The sequence below is a fragment of the Copadichromis virginalis genome, linkage group LG4 (assembly GCF_057382275.1).
Source record: "Copadichromis virginalis isolate Kocher_CV1m ecotype Utaka linkage group LG4, C_Virginalis_male_GT1.1, whole genome shotgun sequence".
Classification (NCBI taxonomy): Eukaryota; Metazoa; Chordata; class Actinopteri; order Cichliformes; family Cichlidae; genus Copadichromis; species Copadichromis virginalis.
In genome coordinates this window covers 12,347,732-12,363,168 of record NC_140621.1, presented here as the reverse complement: position 1 = coordinate 12,363,168, position 15,437 = coordinate 12,347,732, and the positions used below count along the sequence as shown (strand labels likewise).

Below are 15,437 nucleotides of genomic sequence, written 5' to 3'. Positions count from 1 at the left end.
TACGTTGATCACGTGACCGGGCGGCAAGCAGCTGAGTAAACATGGCGTCCGTGTTCGACTGTGGGAATTCAGTGCAGCGCTTCAAGCTGTAAGCGGCGTTTCTGCGGCCCCGGTGTTTGAGCCACGGACTCAGAAATTACCGTGATACAGGGCAGACGTGAAGACTTGAAGAGGAGGAAAGAACAAGCTCTCCGCTAAAGCAGCTTTATCCTTTTTTCTCCTTCTTGCACAGCAGGGATGGCCTGATGCCTCCTAGCACGCTGTGATTGGCGCTGGATAATTGCTTTTGTTAACACAGACGCTGATTTGTGTTTCTGTGAGTCAGCTGCTTTCTTTCTTTCTTTTTTAAAATAAGCGATCCTCTTCTGTGGACTAAACTATGCAGGGGCACAGATGCCTTTAGGGACACCTGTGTCCCCCCGCTTTATGACTTATATAAAACAGATTGATTTTCTTGGACCCCTTTCAAGTCGCTTAATCAGCATCACCTGGCGAGGTGCTTTATGGACTGTGTGAGTGCAGGATGACCAATTTAACTGTTTTTTAAGGCTATTAGTGGAACTGCACTCGTGTCTCGTGTTTCTCATGTCTTGCTTAGAAACACCACTATGATAGGCTCCCCGGATGTGGTGGCTTTCGCTAAAGAGGACGAGTATGGGCAGACCAGTCCTGATCCCTGGCCTCTCCCAGAGGAGTTCTCTGTCCCCCTCTATCCTCTGGCTGACTCCAACCCCTGGGCCAAAACCTCCTATGCCAAGTTCACCAAAGACTTCATCCTCATCTCAGAGTTCTCTGAACAGGTGGGCCCACAGCCTCTCCTTACTATCCCAGATGATCCCAAAGTCTGTGGCACTTTCGACCTCAACTACTTCTCCCTGCGCATCATGTCAGTGGACTACCAGGCCTCCTTCGTGGGGCATCCGCCTGGCACTGGCTACCCAAGGCTCAGCTTTGTGGAGGACTCCAGGGTGGTGTTGGGCGACTCGAAAGAGGGGGCATTTGCCTACGTGCATCACCTTACCCTTTATGACCTTGAGGCGAGAGGCTTCGTGCGGCCCTTCTGCATGGCCTACGTTGCAGCAGATGAAAAGAAGATCATGCTGCAGTTTCAGGAGCTTTCTCTTCGCTTCTCGCAGGCTTCAGAGTGCCTGAAGGCCGGGAACAGGAGGGCATTTGCCAAGGAACTCCAGAGGAAGCTCCGAGACCTTGAGTAAGAATGCCAGCGCAACCTTAACTGTTCTCCTACATACAGTTTAAAAAGACTTCATCCAAATGAGAAGTTTACATCAGATAGTTGTATTCAGATTCTCAGTGAGCAGGATTTCTTGGCAGCTTGATCTACTGATGTGTGCTAGAATGATGCTTCTGTGTTTCTGTGGGCTAGAAGGATCAGGGATGGGTGTCATTGTAGAGTACTGACACTCTATAACACAAACAGGTGCTCTAAATGGAAGGTAGGGGATTCTCAACCCTTAAAGGAAAAACCATGTGTGTTTAGACATTTTGCCAGCAGAAAATAAGTGATGAGAGATTAGTTTGATTTGATATAATTTGATTAACTAGTTTGATTTGAACTGTGAGGCTGAGCTTTGGCACAGCTGTTATTTGAATAAAATGTTAACATGATGGCATTAAAAATATGAGTAATCTGATATTTAATTGATACTATGTTGATAGGTTTCAAAATATTTTTAAACTGCTATAATGCTAAATGAAATGTGAGAGGATTATCCTGTCCTCCGGCGGCAATGTGCCCTCACCAGACACTTTATTAGGCACATCTTTGAAGCACCGTGTTGGCCCCCCTTTTACCTTCAGAACAGCTTTAAATCTTCATGGTTTAGATTCAGCAAGATGCTAGAAGCTTTTCTCAGATTTTGATCCATATTGACATGAGAGCATCACACAGTTACTGCAGATTTGTCGCATGGACATCTGTGATGTGAATCTCCTGTTCCACAGGAGAGCTTCCACTGAGATCTGGTGACTGTGGCAGCCGTATGAGTACAGTGAACTAATTGTCATGTTCAAGAAACCAGTTTGAGATGATTAATGTTTTTTGAAATGTGTTATTCTGTTGAAAGCAGCCATCAGATGATCACTGTAGTCATAAAGGGATGGACATGGTAAGCAACAACACTCAGGTGGACTGTGACGTAACAAGAAACTGTAGCCTCAGTTTTTTGTTCTTAGCTGACCGGACCCAGTGTGGTCTTCAGCTGCTGTACATGTTGTGTGTTCAGTGACTTTCCTCTGCATAACTTGGCTGTAACAAGCAGTTATTTGAGTAGCTGTAACCTTCCTGCCATCTGGAAATTTCCCTTTGGTGTCAAGAAGACATTTTCTCCCAGAGAACTGTCGCTCACTGGACATTTTCTGTTTTTCAAACCAGTCTCTGTAAACCCAAGAGATGTTTGTGTGGCACAGTCAGTAGTAATAGCAGTCGCTTCTGAAATATTTCAAACAATCCTTAAATGCTTTGAGTTGCTGCCACTTGATTGACTGATTAGATATTTGAACAGCTATATCTCGTAAAGTGGCCTGTGATTGTATTTCTGTACAGAATTTAATCCATTTTGTAGCTGTCAAAAAATCCATTTGACCATTGATTAATGTATTGGTAAAATCAGTTAGCAGATCAATACAGATATCATTGGAGCCACAATAATAGCATTGCTAGAAATAAAATGATCCCCACTCTGCTCCAAGATGTGGGTCTCAGCTGCAGGTATCCAGTGTTTCCTGTGCTGGGTTAGTCTTATCCTGTTGTGTCAGGTAATATTTATATCCCTGTGTGAAAAACAGGTCGATCACTATCTCTGTTGTGCTCTCCTCAGGTACACTCACTCTGTGCTGCAGCGGGAGGAGGGCCTGCAGAGAGAGGCGGGGCCTCAGAGCATGTACTCTGCTCATGCTGTGGAAAAGGCCAACGAACTGGCCAACGTGGAAAAGAGCATTTTTGAACACAGGGACTTGCTGAAGCAGATCAGCTCCTACCACCGCCGTCCACGACGGGATCCTCACGCTGTCACCTGCCAAAAGTGTGTGGACGAGTGCTTGAGTGAGTGCGAAGAGCTGCTGAACAAATACGCCAAGATTGCCTACCCTTGTGGTTACAGTGAGAAAGCGGGGAAAGGAGAGGATGGACAGGGTCATCCTCGTGGACAAGGTGAAGATGATGATGATGATGAGGAGGAGGGTGTTAAACGCAAGCTCTCCTACACGCCACAGCTGATCAAAGCTAAATCTGCCAAATGTTTTGACAAGCGCCTGAAGACCCTGCAGGAGCTGTGTGACAAGACTTTCTATGAGGCCACTGTGGCGCTCCTGAAGGAGACAGAAAGAAGTTTCCGGGGTGACCTGTGTTACCTCTACACACGCCGCCTGGACAAGGCACTGCAGAGAAAACAGAGAGTCACTGCCTTTTTGTTTGAGGAGGACCTCAGTGATGATGACGAGGATGAACTGGGAACACTAAGACCATTCTGTGCTGTGAACCATGCTGTAGATAATTATGTACTCTTAAATCCGCCTCCTATTGTTCTGACACCAGAACCTCATGAGCTGGATGCGCTGGAACGTCCGGAGCATCTAGACCCGGCTTCTGAGACCAGTGTTACTCAGGAGAGTGAGCTCGGACTTGGGGAGAGTCATCTGGAGTCCTCTCCTTCAGACCAGACTCTTGAAACCCAGGAGAGCTCAGAGGAGACCAAAGGAAGCTTCAGCAGTGATAAGAGTGGAGTGGGTCTAGCAGAGATGCAGCAGGGTCTGGTTAGTATGAAGTCAGAAGCGCCTGATCCTGATCCTGATCCTGACTCTGACTTGACCCCTGACCCAAACCATAACCTGGAGAGAGAGAGCAGCAGTGAAGAGATGGAGACAACTGCAGGGGAGGATGAAGGTGAGAATGGTGGACACCAGACACCCGTGTCTTTGTTGGAAGTGATGTCTGAGCTTGAGGCCAACCGGGAGGAGGAGTGTGAAGGAGTAAGTGGGTCTGAGTTGCTGGCTCCGATAGACACAGCATGCTGTATGGCCCAGGAGGGTTTCCTCTATGAGGCTTCTGCCCCAGAGGCGGTGCCTCGTCTCTGCCAAAACTCCCATCTGCAGCCCTCTCAAACTCTTGTGGTCAACCAGGAACCCCAGGCCCTCCTTCCACTCCAGGATGACTACACTGTCGGCTCTCCGTGCTCGGAGAGCCCTGTGACTGGGTTGGAGCTGCCTAGCGGCCTCCTTGGAGATGCAGTTTCCCGTACTTCGGCGGAGGATGGGTCAGACTGCACCATGAGTGCCTCCACGGGGTCCGATCAGACCGCGTCACCTCTCGGCTATGGGGCGGTGGTGACCTTGCGTCAGAGGAAGAAGGCTGGCCAAGGAGCCTTGAGGTTTGTGCGTCAGTACCCCTTTGCCATCCAAGCCCTGTGGTGCCTGCTGAGTGGCAGAACCCTGGTGGTGCTCGGAGCAGACGAGGGGAGAGTCCGCCGGTTGGTGGCGGCTCTGGCTCTCTTCGTACCGGCTCCGGGGAAGTGTGGAGAGAGGGTTCAAGCTTGGTTGTCCTGTCCCTTCACCCTGACTGACCTGCAGAGGTGGAAACTCATTGGATTACAGAGGTATGAATGGAGTCAAACTCTGATGCACTTCGGTATTATAGGTAGTTAATCACAGACATTCATACTTTCTAAGCTCAGGTAGGGTAGTACTAGGAAAATCAAACCAATGAGTGAGGATGCTTTTAACAAAGATTAAATAAAGCATAAAGTTTGCTTTTCACAGAACCTTAGCAAGTCTCCATCAATGTGAAGTTTGAAGTGACTGTTTATTCTACATTTTCTTGTTTGTGTTGCGCCGTACGCTACTCTTACTCATCCCCCGTGACTCACACTTTGATGACTCACACAGCCAAGCGTACTCGTACAAACTCTTTTTGTATCTGCTGTTCTATATACCAGAAAAATGACAAATTTTACCATGCTTTTTAATGTTTTACTCACAACCTTGAGCACATCTGTCCCTGAACTTCTTTTTCTACTCATCTTTCTGGTGACAGCGTGGGCTGCGAATCCCCCAAAGTCATTCACACAAGATGGTATCCAAGGCGACTGAGTGTATTTGTTACACTCATCCAGTTGATACATACACAACAAGTATAACATTCAGAATTGTGCAATGCTAAAGCTGTGCAGCAGGTAATGTAACACTACAGTGAAATCATTCATAAGTAGATAAAGTATCAGAATTGGTACATAAACTCTTTTATTATTAAAAGACTTGCCTTTTTAAATGATCTTAGTGTGAAATCACAAATCATTAATCTTCCATTTAGAAGTCAACTTTAAAAGTCTAAAGACTCAGAAAAATTACAGTCTATTTAATTCAACTCTCTATCACCAAATCACAACAGTCACTTCAAGGTGCTTTATATTGTAAGGTAAAGATCCTACAATAATACAAAGAAAACTCCAACATTAGGAAATCATCTGTGAGAAAGCACATGGCAACAGTGGGAAGGAAAAACTGCCTTTTACCAGGAAGAAACTTCCAACAGAACCAAGCTCAGGGAGGGGGAGCTATCTGCCAAGAGTAGTTATGAGTAAGGGGAGGGAGACAGGACAAAAACACATTGTTGAAGAAAGCCAGAGATTATTTTTTTCAGTAAAAGGACTACATGTTACAATCCCTGACAATGCAGATTACATGCAGAGTGTTGTGTAAACACATATTGAGTGAAGAAGAAACGCCCAGTGCACCATGGGAATCCACCAGCAACTTGAGGCTGTTGCAGTGTGACAAAAATAAGGGTGGATTGAGGTGACCTGATCCAGCCCTAACTATGTGCTTTATCAAAAAGGACAGTTTTAAACCTAATCTTTAAAGTAGAAGAGGTGTCTGTCTCTTAAATCCAAAGTGGGAGCTGGTTCCACAGAAGAGGGGCCTGGGAGCTGAAGGCTCTGCCTCCCATTCTACTTTTAAATATCCTACTTTTCTTTTTTTTTAATATGCAGATTGAAGGATATATATTCTGGTCAGAAAAAGACTCAAAGATTCCTCACTGTGTTACTTTACAATGAAGTAAACAAGAAAAGGGGAGAACATTAACTAATCTCAAACACCTGGTAGCATAGTTAGATTAGTTACACAAGTTACTGTATATAACAAACAGCTGGGCAGTGCAGTGGTGTATCAGTCAGCTTGAACCTGTCCAAAGACCAATATGAAGTGGCTGTTTATATGACCGTAAACGGCTATCCATCTTCCTGTGTTAGCCTGTTTTTAAAAATAAATATATATAAAAAAAAAAAAGCCAAATCAAAAACGTAGGTAAACAGCTGAATGCATGAAATTAAATGAGTCACGTGCAAATAAATTGTAAGTGGATGAGAGTTAAATATCCAAACCCAGTTGCTACCCAGTTGATGGTGCTATCAAAGGGATAAAAAATTAATTCCTTGATCTCCCCAGCTCTGTGCAACTGTAGCTGTCCTTGGACTGTTAAAGTAACATTTAGGTTTTCTTGCTCTGAAGACAGTTTGTAGTCTTGCTTATAGCTAGCAGTATATAAAAAAACAAAAGTAAAACCTTCAAAATGTATCTAGTGATTGAAATTCTGACATAAAACAGCAGTTTTCCAAAACTGTAATACAGGCCAAATTGGAAAATTGTGTAACTGAAAATTCAAATGGCTAATGGGATTGTTTTTTAATTAATGGCTCCACAGAGCCCTTAATTTGGTGCTTTTACCCACTTTTAAAATATTGTTTCAGTTATCTGCTGCACTGTACATCAGATGTGATTTTTTTGTGTCCCATCAGATTGTTCTCATTAGTCTAATTGTTTTTCCAAATACAGCCCTTTGCATACTGGGTTTAACTATTACATGCACATGCTACAGTATAGTTTGGCCTGTGATTATATTCTGTTAGGTGGTTGCTAGGCAAAATAGAGATATCATAATGTATCATGCATACGTTTTTGTTTTTTGTTTTTTTTTAGAGATTAGGTGTTATTGGCATAAAATTAAAAATGACCTTGTCCTTTACCAGGTGTTATAGGTGCATAAACCCTACACAGGTAATTTTTGCCAGTTGCTAGGCAATGTGATGATGCCAAAAATAAGGGAGGATGCAATGAGATGAATTTTCAGGAGCCTGAAATGTTCCAAGTGTGGTTGCTGTCTGAACTCCTGATAGTTCCTTTTATCATGAGACTCATGAGTAGCATTCAGAATTGCCTTAGTTGTTTTTGAGTAACGGGAGAGAGGGAGAACTAACAGGGATCGCTGTCTCGCTCTCTTCCCCACAGGGTCGCATCCCCGCTGGGCTCTAGCATGCTTTACTCGCTCTCCCGCTACAGCCGCTACATCTCCATCCTGGACGCTGACCAGACGACCTTGCGCTGCCCGCCGTATCGTGGCCAGCTGCTCACTAACATCGCTGACCACCGCACCTACATCCGCCGGGGCTCCACCTACTTCCTCCACTTACAGAGTACGCTCTGTCACCTAGCGGCCAAGGCCTTCTTGTTCACTTTCACCCATCACCTCCACCTGCCAGTCAGCGCCACCGAGGGGCCCGAGGTCGTGGAGAGCCGCCGCCGGTGCTTCCTGCAGGAGCAGCTGGGGCTTGGCGAGGAGGACAGCCAGATACTGCTCTACCTCAGTCAGCTCATCACTCAGCAGTACCTACAGCCCAATGGCAGTAGTGCAGCAGCACCGTCTTTTAGTTTTAACTACACCACCAGCATTTTATATAAGATCTAATACTACACAGGGAGGAGGATTGTTACATTTTTGCAGAATTCATCTGTGATATTTCACTTTTTAATGGACCAAATGTGATCTTAATAAGGTCTAAGGTCAGTTTAGTTTCAGGACAAAACTCACTGCACTTGTTATTGTTTTATCCGTGCTCCATCTCCCCGTCTCTCTCTGCCTTGCTGTCTTTTTTCCTTCGGAGCAGAGAGAAGGATACAGAGTGAGTTGTGACTGTGTGAGTGGATCACTTGAGTGTATTCGATCTGGAGCATATTGATGCAGCCACCGAGCAGAGCAACAGAGCGGATGAAGGCTGGCGCGCGCGCACACACGCACACACACACACACACACGCACACACACACACACACACACACACACACACACACACACCTGTTAAATGTTACAGAACTCAATCTGACGCCACTGCTCGTGTGTGCTCAGCCGGCAGCTTGCAAGCAGGTTCGGTCTCAGCTAAGTGTCACCTACCAGTCACGGAGCAGTTTGTCAGCTTTGACTTCATTCGCGCTATATGTAAACATGTTTTTCAGGCTTATGGGAACAACCTCACATATGCTGACACTTTGTGCCCATCGAGGACAGACGTCTGCTTACGACACCTAATTAGCACCGCGGAGGCTTATTACAGCAGGTTTTCGTGACATTCCTATCTATTTGAAAATCACCGCAGAACTTTCAAAGGTCAAAAGACTTTAATTTTCTTCGTTTTGCACATCCACACTTATTTTTCATCCTCTCTTTGTTATGAATTAATTTTAAAGCACATTCCTGCACAGATGAATGTCCTGCTACCGTCTGAATTTGACCGAGTTAGACTTAACCCGTGAGAGCACTAAGGGCTGCTGGGTTGCTCATGCATGAAGAAGTTAGAAGAACTTGGATTCATTCAGCTCCATGTGATAAGTTGCATGTATTGTAATTGCACACGAATTTAACCATGTATAGAGCCAGCAGCTGCCGAAACCTGTTGGTATTCACTCCTGCTGAGCATTTTCACTATTATTATTCCTCACACAGTCAGGAAGATTTTATAGCCTCTTAACCTAAATGTATTCGATTTCACTGTTGTCTTAAACTTGTGTGAGGCTGTCGTGGTGTTGGGGTGTTCGCTGTACTGATAATCTTTTCGGTTTCGTCGTGTTTAGATGAAGTGACTTTGACCAGACGCTGAACAGTTTTGAGGACGCTTTTTGTTTTGTATAGTTTTTATTATGAGAGGAAATTCTTTCTCATGCCATCTGGGATTTGATTTCAGACAGTTGCCTGTCCTTTATTTAACAAACCTTTGCTGGGGATGTGTTCTGAACAAATCTCTGTTGTGTATTTATTGTTATTTTTGATTCTGACCATTTGTCTGTGATTTGTGCACATTTGTGTTTGGACAATTGAAGAAGTAAGACATTTTAAAGTGTCTGTATTATTATTCTAATTTACAGAACCATGCTTTCATTGCTGAGCTCCAGTAGTGTAACTTCCCATGATTCACACAGTAGTCGGTATTTATCTTACTTTATATTGGGCACCTTAGTTCATCCAGTGTGTGAAACAAGCTGTCCCTTTTAGCCACCTTCCTGCTGATTGGCTGCTCTTCACCTGACTTTTACTACAGAATCTGGTGCAGGTGACTGGCGCCATCTCCATGTACCCGTTTATAAAGTTCTGAAAACAAACTGTAAGCCTATTAAAATGCACAGTTTCACGACTTCCCAATTCGATCCAGAAGAAGAAGATAGTGAGTTTAAGGTTTTACAGACAAGTTTACGCTGTCTGCTTATTGTGGGACAGAACACTGGATATTTATTTCAGCGTTTGCACAAAGTATATCCTCTTTAATAGTTGTATAGATGAGGAAAGTGGCTGAAATTGACACTAAAGTGGAAAACTGTAAAGAAATACCAAAGGTATGTGGCCACTAAAGTGTTCTGACAGTACAGTATAACTGCTATTACTTCTAATCAAAGCTCGCAAGCTTTAGCATAACTGCAAGAGCAGCTTAGCTAAATGTAAATGTGCCCTTCATTGTAATTACTAACTTACAGGTCACTTATAGCCTGGGGTTCGGACTCCTCAACCTTTAAGCATAATAGGTCCACTTTAATTATTGAAGTTATATTGGCCAGTAATGAAGAAGCGTCCTCGACAGTGTCTTTAAATTTTATTGTTCCTAGTTCTGTGGCGTCAGTGATTGGAGCTGTCATGGTAACTGTACTTGTGAATGCATGGTTTTAATGTGAAAGGTCAAACAGCATAGGATCAAGTCTGCTGTCTTCTAACTACAATCAAGGCTTTTTAAAACAATTGACAGCAATCTGAAAATTTTAAAATTCCATTCAGTGTATTATTTCCGTTTAGTGCAGTTCGGGCTTAGTGATTATCATTCTTTTGCTGCATGTGATGTCTGTTTAAAGCGCTTGAAAGCTACTTTTTGTTTCTGCTCAAATCTTACAGCATTTGTTTTTTGTTTTTTAGTAGCTAATGTCTCCCTAATGCAAAAAGCTGAATGTAATCTGAAAAAGCCATACCACAGTGTGCTTAACATGTTGTCACTCAGTGTCCTTACGTTGCCATATCATGTCTACCTTTCATCATGAGGGGGTGCTGAGCTGTCTTCCGCTCCGTACGGCGGTGTGTTTGCCAGTGACCTGAATAAAGCACGTTGTGAATGTCTTGATGTTTTTAATGCCATGTTGATGATATTCATTTATTAAATTATTTTTTTGCCTGATTAAGCACTTGTAATTGTGTTGATAATGCTGAACCTTACTGTGAGAAACTGCAAAGACAGACCAGCACAACCTGCAGTACAAATCACCCTTAAGCAGGACAGAGACCAGCAGATTTGTGTCTGCGTGAGTGGCTTTAGTGATGGCAGAGGTGTCAGTGTTTGAGGTGTCATGAATAATAAATGTTCAGCTGTGAATACATCTAATTGCAATGCTGGAGCAGCAGAAGGAAAAGTGGCTGAGGGTGGAGAAAGTGCCAGTAAATGAATAATGTGGGGAGAAAAAAGTCTGCACCAATACAGAAATGATTCCTCTTGATTTTATTTCCATGCTCTGCAGGAAGTGAACGTGTGGGCAGGTCAGTGTCTAACTTGTGATATTTGGTTCAGTCTTTAATGATCAAATGATTTTGTAAGGAACATGCCTTGATGTCTCTGGTGTTTGTTGTTTAGCATCTTGGTAAAATTCAAAGACGATAAACTGTCTTCATTATATCTTGCTTTTGAGAATATGTTTTTTGGAAGAAATATATAAATGTGTAGTACTGTGCAAAAGTATCAAGTCACTCCTCATTTCTCTATATTTAGCTAGGAAATGGAAATATAGGTGCATATACAGGGAGCGCAGAATTATTAGGCAAATGAGTATTTTGTCCACATCATCCTCTTCATGCATGTTGTCTTACTCCAAGCTGTATAGGCTCGAAAGCCTACTACCAATGAAGCATATTAGGTGATGTGCATCTCTGTAATGAGAAGGGGTGTGGTCTAATGACATCAACACCCTGTATCAGGTGTGTATAATTATTAGGCAACTTCCTTTCCTTTGGCAAAATGGTTCAAAAGAAGGACTTGACAGGCTCAGAAAAGTCAAAAATAGTGAGATATCTTGCAGAGGGATGCAGCAGTCTCAAAATTGCAAAGCTTCTGAAGCGTGATCATCGAACAATCAAGCGTTTCATTCAAAATAGTCAACAGTGTCACAAGAAGCGTGTGGAAAAACCAAGGCGTCAAATAACTGCCCATGAACTGAGAAAAGTCAAGCGTGCAGCTGCCAAGATGCCACTTGCCACCAGTTTGGCCATATTTCAGAGCTGCAACATCACTGGAGTGCCCAAAAGCACAAGGTGTGCAATGCTCAGAGACATGGCCAAGGTAAGAAAGGCTGAAAGACGACCACCACTGAACAAGACACACAAGCTGAAACGTCAAGACTGGGCCAAGAAATATCTCAAGACTGGTTTTTCTAAGGTTTTATGGACTGATGAAATGAGAGTGAGTCTTGATGGGCCAGATGGATGGGCCCGTGGCTGGATTGGTAAAGGGCAGAGAGCTCCAGTCTGACTCAGACGCCAGGTGGAGGTGGAGTACTGGTTTCGGCTGGTATCATCAAAGATGAGCTTGTGGGGCCTTTTCGGGTTGAGGATAGAGTCAAGCTCAACTCCCAGTCCTACTGCCAGTTTCTGGAAGACACCTTCTTCAAGCAGTGGTAGAGGAAGAAGTCTGCATCCTTCAAGAAAAACATGATTTTCATGCAGGACAATGCTCCATCACACGCGTCCAAGTACTCCACAGCGTGGCTGGCAAGAAAGGGTATAAAAGAAAGAAAAACTAATGACATGGCCACTTTGTTCACCTGATCTGAACCCCATTGAGAACCTGTGGTCCATCATCAAATGTGAGATTTACAAGGAGGGAAAACAGTACACCTCTCTGAACAGTGTCTGGGAGGCTGTGGTTGCTGCTGCACGCAATGTTGATGGTGAACAGATCAAAACACTGACAGAATCCATGGATGGCAGGCTTTTGAGTGTCCTTGCAAAGAAAGGTGGCTATATTGGTCGCTGATTTGTTTTTGTTTTGTTTTTGAATGTCAGAAATGTATATTTGTGAATGTGGAGATGTTATATTGGTGTCACTGGTACAAATAAATAATTGAAATGGGTATATATTTGTTTTTTGTTAAGTTGCCTAATAATTATGCACAGTAATAGTCACCTGCACACACAGATATCCCCCTAAAATAGCTAAAACTAAAAACAAACTAAAAACTACTTCCAACAACATTCAGCTTTGATATTAATGAGTTTTTTGGGTTCATTGAGAACATGGTTGTTGTTCAATAATAAAATTATTCCTCAAAAATACAACTTGCCTAATAATTCTGCACTCCCTGTGTGTGTGTGTGTGTGTGTGTGTGTGTGTGTGTGTGTATATACACTGAACAAAAATATAAACGCAACACCTTTGTTACTGCTCCCATTCCCCATGGGATGGACATAGAGACCTCAAATTCATTCCAGATACACAATATAACCATCCCTCCCAAACAGTGGTCACAAATCAGTCCAAATGTGTGGTAGTGGGCACATCTGCTATATTGAGATAATCCATCCCACCTCACAGGTGTGCCACATCAGGATGCTGATCTGACATCATGAGTAGTGCACAGGTGTACCTCAGACTGCCCACAACAAAAGGCCACCCTGGAATGTGCAGTTTTGTCTCACAGCAAAATGCCACAGATGCCACAAGCAATGAGAGAGCGTGCAATTGGCATGCTGACAGCAGGAATGTCAACCAGATCTGTCGCCCGTGCATTGAAGGTACATTTCTCAACCATAAGTCGTCTCCACAGGCGTTTCAGAGAATATGGCAGCACATCCAACCGGCCTCACAACCGCAGACCTCGTGTAACCACACCAGCCCAGGACCTCCACATCCAGCAGGTTCACCTCCAAAATATATATATATATATATATATATATATATATATATATATATATATATATATATATGTGTGTGTGTGTGTGTGTGTGTGTATATATATATATATATATATATATATATATATATATATGTGTGTGTGTGTGTATATATATACATATATGTATATGTATAGCAGCTGGATAGCGTAGTATAGCAGCTGGATAGCGTAGTGGTTAAAACTACACGCCTTTGGAACAGAGGATCGCAAGTTCGATTCCTGCCTGGGGCGTCTGTATCCAGTAAGGGTCCTAAGGCTAGACCCCCTATGCTAAGCAAGCCTACCGCAGACATGAGCGAGACAGATAAATATGAAGGCATGCCGGCTCGGACGTCGCCCGGATCAACAAGGTCCGCGTCAGGTGTTGAGGAACCAGGGCACCCTGACGAAAAGTGGGCTACTGGAACAAGAAGGCATCGGTGGGCAAGGGACGAAAACAGGGCGTTGTTGGAATGCTACTACGCAAGTAACCCCGGCGGAAGGGGCTACATGAATAGGATGAGGGACCTATGGATTCTTCGATACCCAACATCCACAATGACGGCGAAACAACTAGTAGCTCAGTGTTCCAACATTCGAAAGAAGGGACTGCTCTCACAGCTAGAGATTGACGAGATACAACACAAATGCTACGGCAAGGAGGAGTCAGGACGCCAGGTCAGGGGGGAGATATCATCACCCCCACCCAAGATTGGGTACATAGCCCCAAGTGCGATAGGAGAAGGATCGTTGAGTGCGAGAGGAACTGACCTGAAAAATAGGATCATGGCCAAGCTTGAAACCTGGATCCCCCGTAGCCGGTTACCAAGATTACGTGAAGTACCCTCAGAAGGTCTGCTAGATGATGTTAATGCAGCACTACGGGCAATACCTACAACCACGATTACCGACACTAACAAGCTGATCTACAATACGGGATCAGTGAGATGCTTGGCTACAAGTTGAACAGCCACAAGGGGCAGTACCCTCCATGGAGAAGGAGGCTAGAGGGCAAGATCAAAGTAGCACGGAGGGAGGTTAGCCAACTAACGGAGTTGCAGAAAGGTGCGACAAATAAGGTGCCTAAGAAATACAGCAAGCTGTCCAATACCTGAGGCCTTGGAAACTGCCAAGCAAAGACTCACAGCCTTGGCCAGCCGCTTGAGGAGGTACACCAGAGAGATAGAAGGCAGGAGAATAAACCAGCTGTTCTCCACAGAACGAGCAAAGGTGTACTCTCAGTGGCAAGAGAACAGCACCACCAAGGCTGGAGACGGAGCAATACTGGAAGAGCATATGGGAGAAGGATGCAACCCATAACGGCAATGCTCAGTGGCTAGTGGATCTGAGGGCAGACCACAGCGACCTCCCTGAACAGGGTCCAGTAACCATCACAGTGGCAGATATCCAAGAAAGGGTCTCCAGTATGAAGAGTTGGACAGCACCAGGGCCCGACATGGTTCACGCCTACTGGCTGAAGAAGCTGACTGCACTCCACGAGCGTCTGGCAGCACAAATGAACCAGCTGCTAGTTAACGAGAGACACCCGGAATGGCTAACTGAAGGCCGGACGGTCCTGGACCCCAAGAAGGGACCGGTCCCCTCCAACTACCGACCAATAACCTGCCTCAGTACTACATGGAAGCTCCTGTCAGGCATCATATCGGCTAAGATGAACAGGCACATGGGTCAATACATGAGCGGGACACAGAAAGGAATTGGCAAGAATACCAGAGGTGCAAAACACCAGCTACTGGTAGACAGAACAATCAGCCGAGACTGCAAGACCAGACTGACCAACCTGTGCACTGCCTGGATTGATTACAAGAAGGCCTATGACTCAATGCCCCACAGCTGGATACTGGAATGCCTAGAATTGTACAAGATCAATGGGACCCTAAGAACCTTCATCAGGAACTCAATGGGGATGTGGCGTACAACACTAGAGGCCAACTCCAAGCCCATAGCACAAGTTACCATCAAGTGCGGGATCTACCAAGGAGATGCTCTGTCCCCACTGCTGTTCTGCATAGGCCTGAACCCCCTCAGTGAGATCATTAACAAGACTGGCTACAGATACCGACTACGGAACGGAGCAGTTGTCAGCCACCTCCTGTACATGGATGACATCAAGCTGTATGCCAAGAGTGAACGAGACATCGATTCACTGATCCACACTACCAGGCTATACAGCAATGA

At 44.6% G+C, this 15,437-nt stretch overlaps 1 protein-coding gene across 1 annotated transcript; it reads left to right on the top strand.

The window, feature by feature from the left end:
- Positions 1 to 30: 30 nt before the first annotated feature.
- Positions 31 to 10,495, top strand: smcr8a (Smith-Magenis syndrome chromosome region, candidate 8a). The gene is made up of 3 exons (XM_085453616.1): positions 31 to 1,210; positions 2,838 to 4,610; positions 7,300 to 10,495. Exons 1-3 carry the CDS (start codon positions 609 to 611, stop codon positions 7,754 to 7,756), a joined length of 2,832 nt encoding a protein of 943 aa, XP_085309742.1. The 5' UTR covers positions 31 to 608; the 3' UTR covers positions 7,757 to 10,495.
- The last annotated feature ends 4,942 nt before the right edge of the window (positions 10,496 to 15,437 follow it).

What these genes read in the sequence shown, in the direction of transcription:
- smcr8a (XM_085453616.1), top strand. Translation starts at nt 609, where the DNA reads ATGATAGGCTCCCCGGATGTGGTGGCTTTCGCTAAAGAGGACGAGTAT. An exon ending in AGGAAGCTCCGAGACCTTGA is followed by an intron (nt 1,211 to 2,837) that starts GTAAGAATGCCA and finishes TGCTCTCCTCAG; the next exon opens with GTACACTCACTCTGTGCTGC. An exon ending in AAACTCATTGGATTACAGAG is followed by an intron (nt 4,611 to 7,299) that starts GTATGAATGGAG and finishes TCTTCCCCACAG; the next exon opens with GGTCGCATCCCCGCTGGGCT.